At 40.5% G+C, this 25120-nt stretch overlaps 1 protein-coding gene across 1 annotated transcript; it reads left to right on the top strand.

Moving 5' to 3' along the window:
* Window positions 1-941: 941 nt before the first annotated feature.
* ska2 (spindle and kinetochore associated complex subunit 2) lies at window positions 942-24052 on the top strand. Its single transcript, XM_021623670.3, has 7 exons — window positions 942-1034; window positions 20591-20680; window positions 20864-21040; window positions 21155-21229; window positions 21501-21543; window positions 21804-21945; window positions 22136-24052. Exons 1-7 carry the CDS (start codon window positions 1002-1004, stop codon window positions 22260-22262), a joined length of 687 nt encoding a protein of 228 aa, XP_021479345.2. The 5' UTR covers window positions 942-1001; the 3' UTR covers window positions 22263-24052.
* Window positions 24053-25120: the final 1068 nt, after the last annotated feature.

Genomic DNA, 25120 nt, shown 5'->3' with positions numbered 1-25120 from the left:
CCCGGGTGCCGAATACGTGGATATCGATTATGGCAGCCCCCTGCACCTCTCTGATTCAGAGGGGTTTGGTTAAATCTCATCCAAACCGACCCACCAAACCCTCCCCTTGACTGAATTTGAAAAAGCATGCCCCTCCACCCTTTTCCTCCAGGTACCCAATCTGTAAATTTCTATCCATCCCTAAGAGCTTTTGTGGACAAGCTACTCCAATGTTATAAATGCTAAAGATTTGTGCATGTCTCAAGTGTATGCAGACGGTGGTGGCGAACATACTCCTGAGTCCCTGGATTTCCCTGTTAGGTTGAAGGAGACAGAGGTGGAGAGAATAAGGGCTGTCCAACATGTCTCCTATCTGGAGGAGGTGAGAAGAGTGGAAGGAGTAAGTGGCGTTGAAGACGCAATGGTAATTGAGACTGCACCAGTGAATGTTTCTCAGCAATCAAGGGATCCTGATTTGCTTGGAAACGCAACATTGAATTGCATTGAATTCTATGTCAGGCAGAAATGAGTGTTTGAATCAGGACATTTTCCTTTCAGGACCTCTACAAGGACCTCTACTGGTTGTCTGTGCGGTTGGTCCTTTTGGCCTGTAGAAATGTGCGATCCTGATATATTACAGTTGTAGCATTTATTACAATGGTCATAAACTGCACAGCACAAAGAAAGAAGAAATAAGAGAACATTTGAATTACTGTGAGTGCAGCAGAACGCTTTTTGGGATTCTGAGTTTACAGCCGTGCCATTGCAAGAAATCCTGTCAAAATATGTTTTGCCCTCACAGGCCCCTGAGTCTGTAGGGATGTTACTTGAATTTGAATATGACTGAAGGAGTGGGATGTTTTATGTGTCTGGTTTTTATTTTGTATAATGTCGGTTTTTCCTACATTGGATATTTTTGCTATAGTTTACCAAGCATACGGTAGGTGGCGGCATGCACCTCTATAGCTAGTTTGCAGACCGCCATAATACCATAGAAGAAGACGGAACGTAAACTACTCAACATGGAGACAGCAGTTGATAAACTGGAGGCGATGGTAAGCTTTTACAACCACTTTAATTTCTAAACCAGCGAAAGTAAAACTATGCTCCTAGTCTTTAGATGCGAGGCGGCTTTTTTGTGGTCAATTAGCTATTTGAGGAAATGCGTCAAATAGGAATGCAACGTTAGCAAAGTGAGAGGAGCTAAATAAAAAAAATCTGCCATTTTCGTAGGAAAAAAATATTTCCAGGAAAAGAACCACAAACATACCATTGTAGCTAAGTGTTTTCTGCAATGAAAACCAAAATGCAAAAAAATGTTCGCTTGTGTCACGTTGCCCATGTTCAGTGTTTATTTAGGTAGTTAGCTATCTCGATGGCTTGTTTGCCACACGTTTCACACTGAGTACGACAGACTGCGCCTGCAAAGAGGACATAAATTAGACGATGTCCCCGCGCTCGCTCTTCGTCTTACGTGGTCGTTCATGTTGTACGTGGTCGTTCATGTTTAAAAGCGAAATTTCACGCAATCAATTGAAAGTTGTACACACATTCGTTGTTAGCCAATCGAAAGATAAAGGAGACAGTTTGCAATGTCTGATCAACGATAACATTTGTGGGTGTTCCAATCACGGCCCTTATTAAACGTACAATATGCAACTGTTACAAACTAGCCAGATTGGGCACCCCAAGTTATTTCAACGTGGACATTTGGGTAGTATTTGGTTGAGACATTGAACAATGAGATTTCAATCTTTTATTCACTCACTCAAAGTCAACCAGAAGTTTGTTGAATCTCAATGTGGTATCACTTAGTCTGATTTAATCAGGCTGTAATACACAATTAATTGGTATATAGGTCCTGAGACATTTATGTAGAGTGTTAGGTAAATGTTCCATACAAGCCAGAATGTTTTAATACAATTACATTTAAACTTGCTCTACCGGTTGTCTGTGCAGTTTGTCCTTCTGCTGCTAGAAAATTGAGACAATATCGACAGAGTAATGTTATTTGTGCTGAGCGATTTATCCAACATGTTTTATTTTTGGTTCAATTATTTGCATTTTTTTTCCTGTGAGCTTAATGCACACATTGAACAGTTTCTCTATAGATAAATACAATCCAGCCTGAACTGTGCAATGTAGTAGAAAGTTGTAGTTTCCAACAGGCCAATATTCTACATAGTTTAGTGCAACAAAATGTGGTAATTAATTATAATAGCTAGGTTTCCATCCAATTGGCTACAGATCTTCATGCAAGTATTCTTAAGTCTGCATGAAGAAAATATGCATGTTTTCCCTCCAGTGGTGTGTTTCCACCAAACTGACTTGTTGCAGAGAACTCAGTGCATGACACAACTTACATTTTGTGTGCACTTTCATGTACCGAATAAAAATTGGTTTCTGTCTCATTTTCAACTCTACCAGTAGTTTTGTCAGAAACTGTTGAATAGCAAAGGTGCCTACTCTGGTCTTGGCACATGTGCTCTAGTCAACAACTCACAGATACAGAGCGAGAGCATCAATCATGTATTTATTATCGATCCCCAATTGCCAACAGCTACTCTTCCTGGGGACTGGCAAAATTAAGGCAGTTATACAATTTTTAAAACGTTACAGAATTCACAACACACTGTGTGCCCTCAGGCCCATACTCTACTACCACATATCTACAATGCCATATCCATATGTACGTGTGTATATTAACGTGTGTGTTTATGCATGTGTCTGTGCCTATGTTTGTGTTACTTCACAGTCCACGCCATTTTGTAAGGTGTATATTTTTACCTGCTTTTTTAATCTGATTCTACTGCTTGCATCAGTTACCTGATGTGAAATAGAGTTCCATGTAGTCATGGCTCGAGTACTTTGTGCCTCCCATAGTCTGTTCTGTATTTGGGGACTGTGAAGAGACCTCTGGTGGCATGTCTTGTGGGGTATGCATGGGTGTTCTGTCACCAGAATAAGACCTTTGATAATTATTGGAAAGGAGCATCAACTTCATAGTGTGCACTTTCAACACCCTGTGAAGTTTGTCATAACTTACTTCATCTGTAGCCTAATAAACTGCATAGTTTCCTGAGTTGTAGTGGGAGGACCAGACACTATATCATCGCATGTCTCCAGGTTTGCATCGATATTATGGTTATTATATCAGTATTTGCATATAAAGGCAACCGCCATTTCTCGCATAATACATTTTACCGAAACAAAGATCCCACCATGTCCAATGAACAAATTATCTGTTGGCATTTATAAAATTGTACCAAAACTTTTCCAACTTTTCCATCACATCTGTTGTGATAATAAAATATAAAAAATACGGTATGACTTTACTGTCGATGGAAACATGGTTACTGACCAAAATCCCTTGCACATCTAGTTGTCCGGTCTGTTTATTTTATGCCTGCTATGGAAGAGAAGTGCATGATCATGAGGGAATATAGAGAGCACCTACCTATTGCTTCGCCAGGTATCTACCTGAAAATACACAATCAAAGTGAATGATAGTTAGTATTCAGAAGTTGTAAAAGTTTGCCTGATTTACTTTGAAGAACTACAAAATAGAGATGAGAAGGTGACATGAAATGAAATAATAAAGCGATTACTTCAAAAATAACTAATCGCTCAGCACCTCGTGTTATTAACCTGACTTTCAGTACACTGGTCGGTTTGTACATCCAGGTTTTTATTTTCAATACTGATGCAATTCGCACAGTGACAAACACTTGCACACTATGGCCTGGCCTAAATGAACCACAGACCAAATGGCAAACACTTCCAGCTGATTGCGAGGAAACGTGCTTCGGGAGATTACTTTCGGTTACATTCGACTATGTTTACTTACATATTGTGCAAAGAGTCGAGATTGATAATAAACGTCAGAACCCACAGTCCTCAGAAAGTGGGTAAACAACACTTTCCTGTGACCCTATCTACACCTACCACCAAAAGGACCAACAGCATGTACAACAGGTAAAGTAACCTCAAATGTTATTTTATTCAACATTCTGGCTTATAGAGACTATTAGTCAATTTAATTAGACCTAAATATGCAATAAAAATAATTGTACTTATAGCTTATTTAGTGAAACCCTGGCTGTTTTCTGTCCTAGGCAATAGATAGCAACGCAGGGCATCCCCAATTTCCCCACTGAGCCCTATCCTACACAAGTATTCAGACCCTTTGCTAGGAGACTTGAAATTGAGCTCAAGTCCATCCTGTTTCCATTGATCGTCCTCTAGATGTATCTACAACTTGTTTGGAGTCCACTTATGGTAAATTCAATTGATTGGACATGATTTGGAAAGGCACAACCCTGTCTATACAAGGTCTCACAGTTGACAGTGCATGTCAGAGCAAAAACCAAGCCATATGAGGTCAAAGGAATTGTCCGGAGAGCTCAGAGACAGGATTGTGTCGAGGTACAGATCTGGGGAAGGGTACCAAAAAAATTCTGGTCCCGAAGAACACAGTGGCCTCCATCATTCTTACATGGAAAAGTCTGGAATCACCAAGACTCTTCCTAGATCTGGCCACCCAGCCAAACAGCAATTGGGGGAGAATGTGACCAAGAACCCAATGGTCACTCTGAGAGGGCTCCAGAGTTCCTTTGTGGAGATGGTTGTTCTTCTGGAATGTTCTCCCATCTCTGCAGTGCTCCACAAATCAGGCATTTGTGGCCAGACAGAAGCCACTCCACAGTAAAAGGCACATGACAGCCCGCCAAAAGGCACCTAAAGACTCTCAGACCATGAGAAATAAGATTCTCTGGTCTGATGAAACCAAGATTGAACTCTTTCGCCTAAATGCCAAGCGTCACGTCTGGATGAAATCTGGCACTATCCCTACGGTGAAGCATGGTGGTGGCAGCATCATGCCGTGGGGATGTTTTTCAGCGGCAGGGACTGGGAGACTAGTCCGGATCAAGGGAAAAATGAACGGAGCAGAGTACAGAGAGACACTTGATGAAAACCTGGTCAGGACCTCAGACTGGGGCGAAGGTTCACCTTCTAACAGGACAATGACCCTAAGCACACAGCTAAGACAATGCAGGAGTGGTTTTGGGACAAATCTCTGAATGTCCTTGAGTGGCCCAGCCAGAGCCCGGACTTAAACCCGATCGAACATCTCTGGAGAGTACTGAAAATAGCTGTGCAGCAACGCTCCCATCCAGCCTGACAGTGCTTGAGAGGATCTGCAGAGAAGAATGAGAGAAATTCCCCATATACAGGTGTGCCAAGCTTGTGGCGTCATACCCAAAAAGACTCAAATCACTGCCAAAGATGTTTAAAAAAAAAAAAAAAAAGTATTTAGTAAAGGGTCTGAATATTTATGTAAATGTGATATTACATTAAAAAAAAATTGTAATGTCTGTTACGTTGCAATGGGGAAAAAGTCAAGTGGTCTGAATGTTTTCCGAATGCACTATGGTATCGCATCGAGACAAGTAAACTCAAGATATTGAGTGATAGCATCACTCTGGTCCAAAATATGGTAAAAGAAAACCGATTGAATTGTTTTAAAAAGATTATGATGCTTATATGGTATTTCCAAAGATATTTATATAGGTCTTCTGATCTAAACATTTTGACAATGGAGTAGTGAACTGCTGCTTTCAGTGTAGCAAAGCCCATGATTAACACCTGCTTCATTGGTCAATCATACCATTGGATAGTGGAGAGAACCTCTTAAACGGAAGCTTGAAATCTGTGGGTCAGTTGTTAAACAAGTATTTTTAGAGGGTCATTATCAGCAACCATCACTCCTGTGTTCCAGTTAGCTAATCCAAGTTTATCATTTTTAAAAGGCTAATCGATCATTAGAAAACCCTTTTGCAATTATGTTAGCTGAAAACTGTTGTTCTGATTAGAGAAGCAATACAACTGTCTTTCTTTAGACTTGTTGAGTATCTGGAGCATCAGCATTTGTGGGTTCGACTACAGGCTCAAAATGGCCAGAAACAAAGACCTTTAAAAAAAAAAAAAAACTTGTCAGTCTATTATTGTACTGGGAAATGAAGGCTATTCCATGTGATAAATTGCCAAGAAACTGAAGATCTGGTACAACGCTGTGTACTACTCCCTTCACAGAACAGCGCAAACTGGCTCTAACCAGAATAGAAAGAGTGGGAGGCCCCGGTGCACAATAGTCTACCAACTATAACTTTCCTGTGTATTTCAGATGGAATCAAGGCATTAGAATGTACCAGCAAAACATTCTTAACCTGGGTGGGATCTGGCCAATTTTTCTATTTGGCTGGCTACTCAATGTGCTTGTGCAAAACACTGTTCTTTATTTTTGGTTGAGATGAAGATGTGAATCCAACATATTAATGAGTAACTAGAAGATTACATTTGAAGTTTGAAACCCAAGGCCTACAGTGGATTCAGAAAGTATTCAGACCCCTTGACTTTTTCCACATGTTATGTTACAGCATTATTCTAAAATGGATTAATCTACACATATAATGAAAAAGCAAAAACAGGTCTTTCATGCTAATATTCTAGAATATGCATCAAAGAAAATAATTTTTTTCCCACCAGTGGTTTTTCTGCTAAACTGACTTGTAGCAGATAGAAATGAGTGCGTGAAGTAGTGCACATGGACATTTTTTGCTTAAGTTTTCATGTACAGAATAAAAATCTAAAGTTCAATGTATTTGCCTCACATTTTCAACTGTACTGATAAGTTTTGTCACAAACATTTGTGTTAAGTAGCAAATGTGCCTGCTTTTGTCTTGGCAGTTGCGCTATAGCCAATAGCTCTCAAATTCAGTGCGAGTAGGCTGTAGAGGTTGACCAATTATGATTTTTCAACGCCGATACCGATTATTGGAGGACCAAAAAAGCTAATGCCGATTTAATCGGACAATTTTTAAAATGTATTTGTAATAATGACAATTACAACAATACTGAATGAACACTTATTTTAAAATCAATTTAGCCTCAAATAAATAATGAAACATGTTCAATTTCGTTTAAATAATGCAAAAACAAAGTCTTGGAGAAGAAAGTAAAAGTGCAATATGTGCCATGTAAGAAGGCTAACATTTAAGTTCCTTGCTCAGAACATGAGAACATATGAAAGCTGGTGGTTCCTTTTAACATGAGTCTTCAATATTCCCAGGTAAGAAGTTTTAGGTTGTAGTTATAGGACTATTTCTCTCTATACGATTTGTATTTCATATACCTTTGACTATTGGATGTTCAGATTGGCACTTTAGTATTGCCAGTGTAACAGTATAGCTTCCGTACCTCTCCTCGCTCCTACCTGGGCTCGAACCAGGAACACAACGACAACAGCCACCCTCGAAGCAGCGTTACCCATGCAGAGCAAGGGGAACAACTACTCCAAGTCTCAGAGCGAGTGACGTTTGAAACGCTATTAGCGCGCACCCCGCTAACTAGCTAGCCATTTCACAACACATCGTTACACCAGCCTAATCTCGGGAGTTGATAGGCTTGAAGGTTTGAATGAATGCTTATGAGCCTGCTGGTGCTTACCATCTCTCAGACTGCTCTATCAAATCATAGACTTAATTATAACATAATAACACACAGAAATGCGAGCCGTACGTCATTAATTTGGTCTAATCCGGAAACTATCCTCTCAAACAAGACGTTTATATGTCTCCAATTTTATTTCAGGACTGATAACACAGGATAAGAGGAATCCATTATGTTGTGTCTGTCTGTCCAGTGCCCCTTTTATATTGTCCTACTGGTGACCCTGTAATGAAAGCAGTGCAATGTTAAAAGGGCATTGGCCAGGGATTATTCCCTAGGAGGTTTTGTAAGGTGTAGGTGTGAACCTTTGCTCAACAAAGCTGTTTGCAGGTGCTCTGACTTCATTGCACTACTGTATTGGACAGCTAGCAGTGCAATAGTATTGTCAAAGCATCTGAAAGCAGCAAAGACCACTTTTGGAAGCCGCAAAAACTGTAGGAAAAAGTGGTGAAAGCTGCCACTCTCCTCACCAAAGGGGGGGGATTCAGACCGGAGTTACTCGCTTAAATGGAACTTTATTCCCTTTTCTCTGTGCACGTATTCTGACCTTGAACTTAAGCATTGGACAACTCATGTGTCAGCCAGTTATTCATTTGGGGTGGAGATCACAGAAACACCATATTCTGATCTTGTCTTAATTCCACGACCTTAACACGCAAGGAAACCATGAATAAGGTCGATCAACCTGTCAGTTCCATTTGAAAAAACAGCTTTGCTGTTATGTCTATTGGGGAAATAATAATCTCTCTGCACTGTAATTTATAAATTGATAAGAGCTATTGATGAGACCTAGGTAATCCGTTTACAAAGAAAATTGGCACAGGAGGGTAGTGCGTTTTTTATTTTCCCCCCTGATTTACATTTGCCATTTTGCAGGTTTTACTATTATGTCTTCCATATAGCCAAATGTTTTCATCCACTTGTATGCGCCTCCATTATCGAGGTGGTTTGGTACTTCCCTTGTGCACTACGCTTTTCTGAGCGCTTACTATACCACGGGTCAATGTAGTCTACCAGTTGACTGTCTAGCCTGCCCTCTATCCATAGTGGTAGGTGGATCGTTTGTCCAGATCTGCAATAGGTTAACTAGCGGTCATACCACAAACAAAATTATACAAATCTGCAACAGTTTTCATTATACAGTGCATTTGGAAAGTATTCAGACCCCTTGACATTTTCCACAATTTATTACTTTACTGTTGCAGTTCTAAAATCTATTACATAGGTCCCCCCCTCAATCTACATACAATACCCCATAATGACAAAGCAAAAACTGTTTTTTAGATTTTTTGGTGAAAAAAAAAAAACTGAAATATCACATTTACATAAGTATTCAGACCCGTAACTCAGTACTATAAAGCACCTTTGGCAGCGATTACAGCCTTGAGTGTTCTTGCGTATGACGCTACAAGCCCACCTGTATTTGGGGAGTTTCTCCCATTCTTCTCTGCAGATCCTCTCAATCTCTGTCAGGTTATATGGGGAGCATCGCTGCATAGCTAATTTCAGTTCTTCAGATGTGTTCAAGTCCGGGCTCTGGCTGGGTCTCTCAAGGACATTCAGAGACTTGTCCCGAAGCCACTCCTGCATTGTTTTGGCTGTGTGCTTAGGGCAGTTATCCTGCTGGAAGGTGAACCTTCGCCCCAGTCTGAGGTGCTGAGCGCACTGGATCAGGTTTTCATCAAGGATCTCTCTGTACTTTGCTCCATTCATCTTTCGTCTCCCTGTCACTGCCGCTGCTACCACCCTGCTTCACCGTAGGGATGGTGCCAGGTTTCCTCCAGACATGATGCTTGTTATTCAGGCGAAAGACTTCAGTCTTGGTTTCATTAGACAAGAGAATCTTGTTCCTCATGGTCTGAGAGTCCTTTAGGTGCCTTTTTGCAAACTAAATGGAAACAGGATGCACTTGAGCTCAATTTTGAGTCTCATAGCAAAGGGTCTGAATACTTATGTAAATACGTTATTTCTGTTTTTATACATATGCAAACATTTCGAAACTTGTTTTTGCGTTGCCATTATTGGGTATTGTGTGTCAATTGTGGAGGATTTTTATTTAATCAATTTTAGAATAATGCTGTAATGTAACAAAATGTGAAAAAGGGGAAGGGTTCTGAATACTTTCCGAATGCACTGTATATTCATCCACAAGATGGAGGAGCAGCGGAGAGGCCAGGTGCGTCATTGCACATGAAAGAACAGTGAAGACAGGTCGTTTAAAAAGCTCCCCTATTGCTCTTTCGGGACAATACAATTATACTAATTAAACTAGCCTACAACACCAAAATCCAATGACAAATTGCATTATTGTTTTCAAGTGAGTACAATTCTCTAGCTTGTAAACTGCAGTGAAAATGTCATTTGAATAATTACCAAAAGCCCTGTTATTTGAATGTTTCATTCCATTTGGATCAGTTGTGAGTCTACTCTCAACAGATTATAGAAAGTTACAGTAGCAGGACAGTCTGGCTGTATTTTTACTTGTGATACTGATGCGCTGTCTGTTGTGATCATCCTTCTCCAAAGTCGTCCTGTGGCCTATGCTCCCAGCAAGCCCAGTTATTCAGGAAAGCTTAATACTCGTTCTTCCTCCTTTCTGATCCGAGAGGCTATTCCTTGACCTAGAACCGAATGCTTCAATATAGCCTACATATTTGTCATTTAACTTTTAGAATGTATTACCTTTTTGTGTGAGGCATAAACATAACTAGTCATAATGTTTGATTAGCCTACAGGCTGCTTCAAAAGTCTCCTATCTGCTCACGCTCATCCATTCCACTCAATTATAATTCCAGCATCCAAACTGAGCAACGGCCGTCCTATTAATGGAAAGAGACATCTGTTACTAAACATAAAGGTTTAATGACATTCTGAGATTGTCAAATCAAGCCTTTAATACTGAGTAGGGAGTATTTTCTGTTTGTCGAGATTTGACATACTCTACCTGATTGTGGTGTTGAAAATGCAAACCATGATGATAAGTCGGTAATCGGTATGCAGTTATGCGTTGCTTATTGGGTGTGTGTGGTGCGTTGGAACAGAAACCTGTTAGTGGAAAATTTGTTGCATATATTTTACATAAATATATGGGAGACCAGATGCTGCTGGAAAGGCATTCTTCCCTCTGGTCTAAGTAGATCCCAGGGCAGTGAAGGGGACCATTGCTCTGCGTAGGGTGCTGTTTTTTTGATGAGATGTTAAACGGGTGTCCTCACTAAATATCATATGGCACTTATGGCATCATAAGAGTAGGGGTGTTAACCCCGGTGTCACGGCTAAATTCCCAACCTGGCCTATTCCATCATGGCCACCTAATCATCCCTCTCATTCCTAATTGGCATATCACTCCTCTCCACTTTGTGTGGTGAGCATTCTGCCACAAAAAAAGTTGCTGTGCATAACCCAGGTGGTGGTGGATGAGGTGAGTTTCCCCCTTACCGCCCAGACTTTTTATTTATTATTATACATTTTTTTTAACGATTTCTATCATATTGTATTAAATATTAGCCACTGTCAGTAATAACCACATACAGTACATAATAACTGGCACTTTAGTGCAGTGATTTTTAGTTTCCTTAAATTTATAGCCTAAATGTATCATTTCATTCCATTGTTAGTTTACCTTTCTTTCCTCTGTCACGTTCGTGTGGTTGTTTTTGAAGGTTGCGAGTAATAGTGGATCATATAAGCCTAAAGTATTACATGTAGCCTATTTAAATCATTTTTATTTTGTATTAGGATTCCCAATTAACTGCAGCCGAGGCAGTGGCTACTCTTCTTGGGGTCCAAACAGGAAACAACATAACAAATAAAATACATAATATGCATAAATTATAAATAGCACTACAGACGTGGCCAACATTTTTGAGAATGACACAAATATGAGTTTTCACAAAGTCTGCTGCCTCAGTTTGTGTGATGGCAATTTGCATATACTCCAGAATGTTATGAAGAGTGATCAGATGAATTGCAATTAATTGCAAAGTCCCTATTTGCCATGCAAATTAACTGAATCCCGAAAAACATTTCCACTGCATTTCAGCTCTGTCACAGAAGGACCAGCTGGCATCATGTCAGTGATTCTCTCGTTAACACAGATGTGAGTGTTGACAAGGACAAAGCTGGAGGTCACTCTGTCATGCTGATTGAGTTTGAATAACAGACTGGAAGCTTCAAAAGGAGGCTGGTGCTTGGAATCATTGTTCTTCCTCTGTCAACCATGGTTACCTGCAAGGAAACATGTGCCGTCATCATTGCTTTGCACAAAAAGGGCTTCACAGGAAAGGATATTGCTGCCAGTAAGATTGCACCTAAATCAACCTTTATCGGATCATCAAGAACTTCAAGGAGAGCAGTTACCAGTACAGAGCTTGCTCAGGAATGGCAGCAGGCAGGTGTTAGTTGCATCTGCACGCACAGTGAGGCAAAGACTTCTGGAGGATGGCCTGGTGTCAAGAAGGGCAGCAAAGAAGCCACTTCTCTCCAGGAAAAACATCAGGGACAGACTGATATTCTGCAAAAGGTACAGGGATTGGACTGCTGAGGACTGGGGTGAAGTCATTTTCTCTGATGAATCCTCTTTCTGATTGTTTGGTGCATCTGGAAAAAAGCTTGTCCGGAGAAGACCAGGTGAGCGCTACCATCAGTCCTGTGTCATGCCAACAGTAAAGCATCCTGAGACCATTCATGTGTGGGGTTGCTTCTCAGCCAAGGGAGTGGGCGCACTCACAATTTTGCCTAGGAACACAGGCATGAATAAAGAATGGTACCAACACATCCTCCAAGAGCAACTTCTCCCAACCATCCAGGAACAGTTCGGTGACGAACAATGCCTTTTCCAGCATGATGGAGCACATTTCCATAAGGCAAAAGTGATAACTAAGTGGCTCTGGGAACAAAACATCGGTATTTCGGGTCCATTGCCAGGAAACTCCCCAGACCTTAATCCCATTGAGAACTTGTGGTGTCTTGTGTGATACTGATGTGTCGACTGCTTGAACAGACTGTTCGGTACCCTCAACACCTCGCACAAATCACAAAATTGTCCAAGTTCAACTTTTCCCCTGATGCCTTGAGATGGATGAAATCATACCTTGAAGGCAGAACTCAGTGTGTCAGAGTGAGCAATGAGCTGTCGCCCACTCGTAGCTATGATGTGGGCGTGCCCCAAGGGTCAATACTGGGGCCCCTCCTGTTCAGCCTGTACATTAATGATCTGCCTTCTGTCTGTACTGGGTCTGAAGTTCAAATGTATGCAGATGATACATTGATATATGTGCATGCAAAGAGCAAACAACAAGCTGCACAAGAACTCACTACTGTAATGGTCCAGGTTACAAAGTGGCTCAGTGACTCGTGTTTGCATCTCAATGTGAAAAAAACTGTTTGCATGTTCTTCACAAAGAGGGCAACAGATGCTACTGAGCCAGATGTCTATGTGTCAGGGGAGAAGCTCCAGGTGGTATCCGATTTTAAGTACCTTGGCATCATACTTGATTCCAACCTCTCTTTTAAAAAGCATGTGAAAAAGGTAATTCAAATAACCAAATTCAACCTAGCTAATTTCCGATTTATACGAAATTGTTTGACTACAGAGGTAGCAAAACTGTACTTCAAATCTATGATACTCCCCCACTTAACATACTGCTTGACTAGTTGGGACCAAGCTTGCTGTACAACATTAAAACCTATTCAGTCTGTCTACAAACAGGCTCTCAAAGTGCTTGATAGGAAGCCCAATAGCCATCATCATTGTCACATTCTTAGACAGCATGAGCTCTTGAGTTGGGAAAATCTTGTGCAATACACCGACGCATGTCTTGTATTCAAGATCCTTAATGGCCTGGCTCCCCCTCCACTCAATATTTTTGTTAAACAGAAAACCCAGACATATGGCAGCAGATCCACAAGGTCTGCCATGAGAGTTCTCCTAAGGAAAAGCACCTTTAGTAAATCTGCATTCTCTGTGAGAGCTTCCCATGTCTGGAATACACTGCCATCAGACACACATAACTGCACCACATATCACACTTTCACAAAATGCTTGAAGACATGGCTAAAGGTCAATCAGATTTGTGAACATGGTCCCTAGCTGTGTGTTGCCGCTTTCCATGTTGTCTGTTGTCTGTAGCTTGTGAGGTGTGGAAACACTTTGTTGCTTTTATGAATTTTGTCTTGCTGCTTTTTGTTTTATGTTGCTCTGTCTGTATGCTATGTCTTGCTTGTCCTATGTTGCTATGTCTTGCTTGTTCTATGCTGCTATTGTCTATATTGTAATTGTTTTTAATAACCTGCCCAGGGACTGCGGTTGAAAATTAGCCGGCTGGCTAAAACCGGCACTTTTGCTGAAACGTTGATTAATGTGCACTGTCCCTGTAAAAATAAACTCAAACTCAAAGATCAATAGTGACAGTCAATCTCTCCTCAACATTGAGCCAGGAGAGATTGACATACCCCTTCCATGTACATCTAAGTGCAATATGTGCTGCTTTGTTTCGGACCAACTACAATTTGCCTATGTCCTTCCTTGCTTCACCTGGCCACACAACTGGACAGTAGTCCAGGTGCAACAAAACTAGGGCCTGTACGACCTGTAGCTGAAATATCAAGAAAGCAGAGCAACACGTTATCATGGAGAGACCTCTTCCCATTTTAGTAACCATTGAGTCTATGTTTTGACCATGATTGTGTGCTATCTAGGATGACACCCAGCAGTTTAGTCTCTTCAACTTGCTCAATTCAAGAATAGATCCAGATGAGGTTTAGGGTTAAGCGAGGGATTTGTCCTAAAAATTATGCTTTTTAGATATTTAGCACCAGCCTATTGCTAGTTACCGATTTATAAAACTGTCTGGAGATCCATATTGAGTGTCAGTTACTTATTTTACTGTTGCAGCTGATGTGTATACTGTGAAGTTGTCAGCGTACATAGACACAGGCTTTATTCAAGGTCAGTGGAAGGTTATTAGTAAACACAGAAAACAATAATGGTCCAAGCCAGCTGCCCTGCGGCACACCACACTGCACCAAATTTTCATTAGAGAGGGTTCCATTAAAGAAAACCCTCTTCGATTGAATAGGTAACTGTCCATCCATGATAAAGCAGAGGATGTTAATCCATAACACCTATGTTTTTTCAGCAATATGTTATGCTCCACTGAAATCTAACATAACAGCTCCCACAATCTCAGTAATTTACCATCCAGGTTGTCGGTTCCAGGTGGTTTGTCCTTTTTATCGATGGCAATATTTTTTTCAACTCTTCCACACTAGCTTTGCGGAATTTATTGCTACAGTCTTTCATTATTTGGCCCGTTGAAGATGAAGGCTCAGTGTTTGTTGTTTGCATGTCATGCCTAAGTTTCTGCTAATCTTGTCAACCAAAAAATAAAAAACCCCAAGCGTCTATTGAGGCTCCGGTGCGTCAATCTATGTAACATAATACAAAGAATTCCCATCAAAATCTCTCAGTTTAAGCTTGAGATACAGTTGAAGTCGGAAGTTTACATACACTTAGGTTGGAGTCATTAACTTGTTTTACAACCACTCCACACATTTCTAGTTAACAAACTATAGTTTTGGCAAGTCGGTTAGGACATCTACTTTGTGCATGACACAAGTAATTTTCCCAACAATTGTTTACAGACAGATTATTTCACTTATAATTCACTGTATCACAATTCCAGTGGGTCAGAAGTTTATATGCACTAAATTGACTGTGCCTTTAAACAGCTTGGAAAATTCCAGACATCATTTGAGTCAATTGGAGGTGTACCTGTGTATGTATTTCAAGGCCTACCTTCAAACTCAGTGCATATTTGCTTAACATCATGGAGAAATGAAAATAAATCAGCCAAGACCTCAGAAAAACACGTGTAGACCTCCACAAGTCTGGTTCATCCTTGGGAGCAATTTCCAAACACCTGAAGGTACCATGTTCATCTGTACAAACAATAGTACGCAAGTATAAACACCATGGGACCACGCAGCCATCATACCGCTCAAGAAGGAGACACGTTCTGTCTCCAAGCGACACTTTGGTTCGAAAAGTGTAAATCAATCCCAGAACAACAACAAAGGACCTTGTGAAGATGCTGGAGGAAACGGGTACAAAAGTATCTATATCCACAGTCCTATATATCCAAAGTCCTATATCGACAACTTGAAAGGCCGCTCAGCAAGGAAGAAGCCACTGCTCCAAAACCGCCATAAAAAAGCCAGACCATGGTTTAAAGCTTGGTCGCAAATGGGTTTTCCAAATGGACAATGACTCCAAGCATACTTCCAAAGTTGTGGCAAAATCTATTAAAGACAACAAAGTCAAGGTATTGCAGTGGCCATCACAAAGCGCTGACCTGCCCACAAATTCTATAATATTGAGAACTGAAAAAGCGTGTGTGAGCAAGGAGGCCTACAAACCTGACTTAGTTACACCAGCTCTGTCAGGATGAATGGGCCAAAATTCATCTATTGTGGGAAGCTTGTGGAAAGCTACCGAAAACATTTGACCCAAATTAAATATTTTAAAGGCAATTCTACCAAATACTAATTGAGTGTATGTAAACTTCTGACCCACTGGGATTGTGATGAAAGAAAGAAATAAAAGCTGAAATATATTTTTCTCTACTATTATTCTGACATTTCACTTTCTTAAAATAAAGTGGCGATTCTAACTGGCCTAAGACAGGGATTTTTACTAGGCTTAAATTTCAGGAATTGTGAAAACCTGACTTTAAATATATTTGGCTAAGGTGTATGTAAAGTTCCGACTTCAACTGTACATACACACACACACACACTGCATTCGGAAAGTATTCATATCCCTTTTCCCCACTTTTTTTTAATGTTGTAACCTTATTCTAAAATATATTTTTTTCCATCAGTATACACCATACAATACCACAATGACAAAGTGAAAACAGGTTTTTAGAAATGTTTGCACATTTTTTATTTACGTAAGTATTCAAACCCTTTGCTATATGACTCAATTGAGAACCGATGCATCCTATTACCATGATCATCCTCAGTGTTTCTACAACTTGACTAGGGTCCAGCTGTGGTAAATTCAATGGATTGGACATGATTTGGAAAGGCACATACCTGTCAATCTGAGATCCCACAGTTGACACTGCATGCCAGAGCAAAAACCAAGCCATGAGGTTGAAGGAATTGTCTGTAGAACTCCGAGACAGGATTTTGTGAAGGCACAGATCTCGGGAAGGGTTCCCAAAAAATGTCTGCATCATTAAAGAACACAGTGGCCTCCATCATTCTTAACTGGAAGAAGTTTGGAATCACCAAGACGCTTCCTAGTGCTGGCCGCACTGCCAAACTAAGCAATTGGGGGAGAAGGGCCTTGGTCAGGGAGGTGACCAAGATCCCTATGGTCACTCTGACAGAGCTCCAGAGTTCCTCTGTGGAGATCGGAGAACCTTCCAGAAGGACCGCCATGTCAGCAACACAGCCTTGTTAACTAGTAAAGAGTAGCCTACAGCACAGCCCACAGTAAAAGGACCTAAAGGACTTTCAGACCATGATAAACAATATTCTCAGGTCTGATGAAACCAAGATTGAACTTTTTAGCCTGAATGCCAAGCATCACATCTGTAGGAAACCTGGCAGCATCATGCTGTGGGTATGTTTTTCAGCGGCAGGGACTGGGAGACTAGTCAGGATTGAGGGGAAAGATGAATGGCCAAAGTACAGAGATCCTTGTTGAACCTTCGCCCCAGTCTGAAGTCCTGAACGCCCTGGAGAAGGTTCACCTTCCAACAGGACAATGACCCTAAGCACACGGACAAGGCAGGAGTTGCTTCAGGACTTTGTGTTTTTAATTTAAATAACACATTTTCAAACATTTTTTAAAACCTGTTTTTGATTTGTCATTATGAGGTAATGTGTGTAGGTTGAGGAAATATATATTTATTTTAAATTTTAGAAAAAGTCTAACTTTACAACGTGGAAAAAGTCAAGGGGCCTGAATACTTTTGAATGCACTGTACCTCTCTGTTGAGATCTCATACATTATCAAGTCTTTCCCACATTATCCAGATCCTGACTGTTGGGACTTGTGTGAAGTTGCTATAGACCACCAAGAATAGTCTATATGGAACATAGACCATACATTGCTGTTCAAACCTGGAGCCTAGCGCATGGTTCACAACAACTGAATTGTTTTCATCAGTTCCATGAGGATTAGGGTAGATTTATTGTACACTTTTCCTCCATTTTCAAATATTTCATGAATTGAACAATTGAATATGGTACCTTTTCAGGATGAATCAAACCACTGTATTTATGATTCACCAAAACATTTTGTGCGTAAATGCTTTCCCACCCTGTTTATGTTTGATTCATTAACACTTTCCTAACCCTAAATAGTCTAAAAGATCTGAGTATTTTTAGATCTACCAATTAGAGCTGAAAAGGAGACTGTAATTAGATGGCTTTCTTTCATTGATCCCTATTCTGAGCTCTTTCTCAGCGTATATTCTAATGAATCTGTCGCGAAAATTCAAATTAAAGGTACATTGTATTTGAATGGATGTCTTTAGATAAATGTCCTGAAAACCCCTTTGAATGGAAACTTAACAAAGAAATCTGTGGGCTAGCAAGTGGGAGAGTTTTCAGCTGTTGAATAAAATTTTAATCAGTGGGGTCCACACCTGCAAAGCCCATTGCGCACCTGCATAAGGTAAGTCTGAATACCGACTACTGAAGCGCTTAAATCAGCCTTAAATTAAATTAGCCCTGCAAAGCCCATTGCACCTCAAGGAATGGATGTGCTTATAATTAGGAATTAGAACTCTGGAATAGGCATAGGTGCGATTGGGGGGGGTTGTTATTTCATTAAAATCTGCAGTGAAGATCAATGGTCTTATTAATTCAGGCAGAGTCCAACTGAGCAATAATCTTACTCTGCAGGAGAGGGAATGACGAGAAATCTATCAAAGCAAGTCAAACTTTTGTCCCCATCAGTCAGCTTCCATTTCTCATTAGGAGGAGGATCTACCTAAACTTCCAAAAATGGACAGTTATTTGTATTTAAATGTTCTCTCTTTCATACCTTGTGAATATGTTTTGTGTTACGTGCCTATTGAACTCAACCCCGATTATTTTTTTCCCCACTCCATTTTGACAAAACATTTGATTGATCCCAAGTCCTGAAACCCTATAGTGAAATGTTGCTTTTAGGATTTCAGTGTTTTGGTTAAAGCCTCACAGAAGGCACTATGAGTCTCTCAACTATTTCATCATGCACAGGAGGCAACAGTTTTGTGGCCGAAGTCTTCAACAGATGTGGTTGATTATTTCACTCATTTTGTTTACCATATCATATGGAGACAGAAACATAAACCTTTTACCTAAACATAAGTAGACATAGTTGCAAATTATTAAATCCTTCCAATATAAATAAAAAAGCTATTTCGTTACGAATTGAACTTTAATTAAATGAGTTGACTCTTCACATGGGATGATTTCACTGAACAACAAAATGAAGGGAATATTGAATGATCCCCAATGATCCATCACATCTCCCACAACATTTTCAACATACAGTGGGGCTATACTAAACCCAAAAATTAAACATGTAAAGATCCAAAGGGGGTTTTTCCAGCTAGCTAACATGCAGGGGATTTCAACTTTCCAATGTAGACTCTTAAGTCCACATTGCCACTCAATTGCCTCATCCTTTATATACAGTGGGGCAAAAAAGTATTTAGTCAGCCACCAAATGTGCAAGTTCTCCCACTTAAAAAGATGAGAGGGCTGTCATTTTAATCATAGGTACACTTCAACTATGACAGACAAAATGAGGGAAAAAAATCCAGAAAATCACATTGTAGGATTTTTTATGAATTTATTTGCAAATTATGGTGGAAAATAAGTATTTGGTCACCTACAAACAAACAAACAAGCAAGATTTCTGGCTCTCACAGACCTGTAACTTCTTCTTTAAGAGGCTCCTCTGTCCTCCACTCGTTACCTGTATTAATGGCACCTGTTTGAACTTGTTATCAGTATAAAAGACGCCTGTCCACAACCTCAAACAGTCACACTCCAAACTCCACTATGGCCAAGACCAAAGAGCTGTGAAAGGACACCAGAAACAAAATTGTAGACCTACACCAGGCTGGGAAGACTGTATCTGCAATAGGTAAGCAGCTTGGTTTGAAGAAATCAACTGTGGGAGCAATTATTAGGAAATGGAAGACATACAAGAACACTGATAATCTCCCTCGATCTGGGGCTCCACGCAAGATCTCACCCCGTGGGGTCAAAATGATCACAAGAACGGTGAGCAAAAATCCCAGAACCACACGGGGGGACCTAGTGAATGACCTGCAGAGAGCTGGGACCAAAGTCTACTATCGCGAACACTACGCCGCCAGGGACTCAAATCCTGCAGTGCCAGACGTGTCCCCCTGCGTAAGCCAGTACATGTCCAGGCCCGTCTGAAGTTTGCTAGAGAGCATTTGGATGATCCAGAAGAAGATTGGGAGAATGTCATATGGTCAGATGAAACCAAAACAGAACTTTTTGGTAAAAACTCAACTCGTCGTGTTTGGAGGACAAATAATGCTGAGTTGCATCCAAAGAACACCATGGCTTTTGGCCCAAAAATATTATGAAAAGCCGATTTTTAAATAAAAATTACAGGGAGAAAGGAAAATGCATTGCAAAATAATGCTTTTTAATTGATGGAAATACCAATCGATGGAAATGGATTTGACTGTCATGCTTATCGGTCTATAGGTTCAATTGCATAATTTTGTGTCATTTAAATTGGCCTGTGTGTGTGTATCTGTTTAGTCATCGTTTATCTTAATTATCCTACACGCACAACAAGCGGGATTTCTCCTGCTGCTCCACGGGTTATTGTTGCTGGAGTAAAACATGCTTTATAAACATACACCAAGTCCCTTTTCACCCTTCAATGACCCCAACATATAAACTCAGCAAAAAAAGAAACGTCCTCTCACTGTTACGACACTTTGCAACCATAATTCATAGTATTGACAGATCTGCACATGCAATGATTTTCCGTGTGTAATAATGATTGTGTAAGGCTTGTAGTACACTAAACCAACTGTCCTTTCAGTTCCAGAAGGCAGAGGCTGACATGGAGTACATGGAGAAGCGGCTACGACTGGATTTCCTGACTAATGTTCCAGAGAACAGTGCAGCAGAGGTGAATACACCACAGTACTGAGTTACAAACATGTCCTCAGAACAGAAGTCACCCAACCCCTTTCCACTCTATCCACAAAAGGCAATGCTACAGTGTATATAATATATCTCTGAACTTCTGCCATGCAGAGAGTGTAGCCAACATTCTGTTAAATCAATATGACTCACGTTCTCGTGACCACAGGAAAACCCTGTGAAGCTGCTGGAGAACCTGTCAGCCATCAAGACGAGGCATGCGGCCCTGTGCACACAAGTGCAGGAGATCGCAGCCGAGCAGAAGCAATCAATGGACTCCATACGAGTGCACCTCGACACCACTGTGCAGCTGGTGCAACAGTTACAGCAGGCTGCTGACGTTGAGGTAGACTTCCCTCTACATACATCCGACAATGTCAACCAACTCTTTTCAATGTTAAAGGGTGGTTTAAATCATGTGCAATTCAGAATTAATATTTGCACTTGTACTGTTTTGTAGCTTCCTACACTGACTGAGACGGAGCAGGAGTCTGCAGAGTTCCTTGGTTTATCAGTCAATCAAAACACAGCAGCGGTAAGTCCATTTGCTGGAGCTAAGGTGTCATTGCGTACAGGAGCAGAGTGTGTGGAGGAACGGTATTTCACAGACGTCATTCTGTGTAACACTGACATTGTATGGGCACTACTTTTGATTGTCCAATTTTACGGCCCATGGTATTCAGAGAAATATATAGCTTTTCTGCTCAGGATTTCTCAACTCTTTCCTTCAGTGAAATGTTATGGTCGTCTTGTAATATCCCAGTAGTACAATATATTGTAATATGCCAATGTTTGTCTGTTAACAGGTACCGATGTCTATGGAGCTTCAAGCCCAAGAGCTGCCTCGGTGTAAGTAATGGTTAACCCCAAGTCTCCCCTCTGCATATGTCTTAGACACAAACCCCTATTGAAGTCATTTGTAACCAACATATTATGTACATAGCTAAATAGGAAATGTTCAATTTGGAGAATTTATATTGATACTATAACAGCCAACAATGACACAACATCCCTCCTCAAGGAATCCATGTGAAACCCAAAAAAGGGCTCCGTACTCTACAGACAGGAATATGGCGACTGAAGCGAACGTGAGTGTGTTCTGTCCACAGCCTCGAGGGAGGGCGAGTTTGAGGAGCTGAGTGAAGCCACACTGGAGGCAGTGCCGTGCAGCATGCGTGCCAACGTCAAGCTGGCCAACCTCAATGCCTTCTACAAGCAGCTGCACGAGTACTTCTCCTTCAGAAAAAACAGGTCAGACGAGTCATGTTCGTGCTGAGATGCATATACCTTTACACAGAACCCCCCCAGTTGTCAAGGCAATGTCCGAATTGTTTTAAATCTGAACAGTTAACTGCTGGACCAGAGTCATATGAATGTTTAGTAAGTTGAATGCATTTTGTGGATGTTCTTGCAAGTTCCAACTTTGCCACTCTTTCTCCAGTGGTGCCCTCAGTTTGCAGAAGATGAAGCAGATGAACATGAAGGTTAGCGACGCCAAGCTGAAAACGTTGCAGCACCTCTCTCTCATTGAGCTAGACAAGAAAGGGCATGTTCGTCTGCTAATGTGAGACTGAGGAACCTGCATAGCCGAGAGGCTAAAATATAAGACCCCACCGCACTATGTGATGAAAAGTGACTGATTCTGCCCATCTCTCCTTGTCCATTTGCTAGGCATATTAGCCTCATTGAAGGGTTTTCAGTTGAATCCTCATGCCTACATATGCTGTGGTTCGATTTTAATTTGCTAGATATTTTTCTTAAATGACACCCCAGAATCTTCTTTCAAAAGGAATTGACATCAGAAGCAAGAATTCCAGATGGGATCAAGTCATCACATGTTTCTAGGGTGTTGTAAGTAGAAGGTTGTTGGGCCATATTGTAAATTAAGGTGCACTATTTTTGTAAAGAGTTTAATGTTGGATAAGTACAGTGCCTTGTGAAAGTATTCGGCCCCCTTGAACTTTGCGACCTTTTGCCACATTTCAGGCTTCAAACATAAAGATATAAAACTGTATTTTTTTGTGAAGAATCAACAAGTGGGACACAATCATGAAGTGGAACGACATTTATTGGATATTTCAAACTTTTTAAACAAATCAAAAACTGAAAAATTGGGCGTGCAAAATTATTCAGCCCCTTTAAGTTAATACTTTGTAGCGCCACCTTTTGCTGCGATTGATTACAGCTGTAAGTCGCTTGGGGTATGTCTATCAGTTTTGCACATCGAGAGACTGAAATGTTTTCCCATTCCTCCTTGCAAAACAGCTCGAGCTCAGTGAGGTTGGATGGAGAGCATTTGTGAACAGCAGTTTTCAGTTCTTTCCACAGATTCTCGATTGAATTCAGGTCTGGACTTTGACTTGGCCATTCTAACACCTGGATATGTTTATTTTTGAACCATTCCATTGTAGATTTTGCTTTATGTTTTGGATCATTGTCTTGTTGGAAGACAGATCTCCGTCCCAGTCTCAGGTCTTTTGCAGACTCCATCAGGTTTTCTTCCAGAATGGTCCTGTATTTGGCTCCATCCATCTTCCCATCAATTTTAACCATCTTCCCTGTCCCTGCTGAAGAAAAGCAGGCCCAAACCATGATGCTGCCACCACCATGTTTGACAGTGGGGGTGGTGTGTTCAGGGCGATGAGCTGTGTTGCTTTTACGCCAAACATAACATTTTGCATTGTTGCCAAAAAGTTCAATTTTGGTTTCATCTGACCAGAGCACCTTCTACCTTCTTCACAACAGTATCTCGGACCTGCCTGGTGTGTTCCTTGTTCTTCATGATGCTCTCTGCGCTTTTAACGGACCTCTGAGACTATCACAGTGCAGGTGCATTTATACGGAGACTTGATTACACACAGGTGGATTGTGTTTATCATCATTAGTCATTTAGGTCAACATTGGATCATTCAGAGATCCTCACTGAACTTCTGGAGAGAGTTTGCTGCACTGAAAGTAAAGGGGCTGAATAATTTTGCACGCCCAATTTTTCAGTTTATGATTTGTTAAAAAAGTTTGAAATATCCAATAAATGTCGTTCCACTTCATGATTGTGTCCCACTTGTTGTTGATTCTTCACAAAAAAATACAGTTTTATATCTTTATGTTTGAAGCCTGAAATGTGGCAAAAGGTCGCAAAGTTCTTTCGCATGGCACTGTATGTAGTGTTTTCTGGCTTATGTATCAGCCAAATACATTTCACCTGTAAATATGTGATGAACGATTTAATGCCACTGACTTTCCAACTGTATTGTACGTCTTGTGTCGAGTGTCAATGAATTTTATGAGCATTCATTAAATTGAAATATTCCCTCTGCCCAGGTACCCAATCAAAAATAAATGTAACAAGGCGTGCAAACATGTATTAGCATCTCAATGTACAGTTTAAAGTCTCTTTCTCCCAAGTATGTAAAACAATTACTTAAAATTAACAGGAACTTTAAATGAATCCATAAAAGTTTAAAAATGCAGATGCAAACAAACCATTACATTGGTTGATTTAAGTTTGCTTTTGTGTTGATAAAATCTGATCAATGGGTAATGCACTAGGGCAGAGTGAAATTACAATAGGTAACACATGAATATATTAACAGTAGTGATGGTAAATTAATTAAAAACAGTTATGATAAGTTATCAGAATTGCAGAACCAAAGAATACATGTATTGTCATGCCACATGTTTAAGTGCTTAAAAAAGACAATAGTTTTTACCACCAAAAGGATCCATTTTCAAACAGGTGAGTGAATTGTAGTGGAGAATGTTAGAACATAATCAAGAATTGTAGTACATTCCACAGTGAGTCCATGCAACTTATGTGACATTTGTAACATATTTACACTTGCCATAACAAAGGGGTTGAACACTTATTGACTGAAGACATTTCAGCTTTTCATTTTTTCATTTGTAAAAATGTCAAATTTGACATTATGGAGTATTATGTGTAGATCAATGACACATCTCAATTTAATCCATTTAAAATTCAGGCTGTAACACAATAAAACGTGGAAAAAGTCAAGAGGGGTGAATACTTTCTGAAGGTTAAACTATCTCACTATGTAAAATAAATTTCCACTACCATTAATAATACTAATTCCAGCCAGTTAGCATGCACAAAACGTTTCTACTGAAACTTATTTTTCTAGTTTGCTGCTTGTAGAGATATTATTTTAATAGTAATATCATCAAGTAATTTTTTATATTTGTATGTTTTAATATATTTAAATCTACTTGTAGTGAAGCCGCTCAACATTTACATTACATTTAGTCATCCAGCAGACACTCCCATCCAGAGCGACCACAAAGTCAAATTGGGGAGGCGGACCAGCAACCTATTGGCCGCCGGCCCAAGCTCCCAACCGCCAGGCATCCAACCATCCAAGTTCCCGAGAACTGCCCCTCAACCATCCGAGACCCCCCACACAGTCAA

The sequence above is a fragment of the Oncorhynchus mykiss genome, chromosome 12, assembly GCF_057628025.1.
Source record: "Oncorhynchus mykiss isolate SJ-2025 chromosome 12, ASM5762802v1, whole genome shotgun sequence".
NCBI lineage: Eukaryota > Metazoa > Chordata > Actinopteri > Salmoniformes > Salmonidae > Oncorhynchus > Oncorhynchus mykiss.
The sequence above is the reverse complement of the archived record's forward strand: the minus strand, read 5'-3'. Positions and strand labels throughout refer to the sequence as shown.

Excerpts from the sequence above, each read along its gene's own strand:
- ska2 (XM_021623670.3), top strand. The coding sequence starts at position 1,002 with ATGGAGACAGCAGTTGATAAACTGGAGGCGATG. Across the intron at positions 1,035-20,590 it reads TTGATAAACTGGAGGCGATG|TTCCAGAAGGCAGAGGCTGA; the intron begins GTAAGCTTTTAC and ends CTGTCCTTTCAG. Across the intron at positions 21,041-21,154 it reads AGCAGGCTGCTGACGTTGAG|CTTCCTACACTGACTGAGAC; the intron begins GTAGACTTCCCT and ends ACTGTTTTGTAG.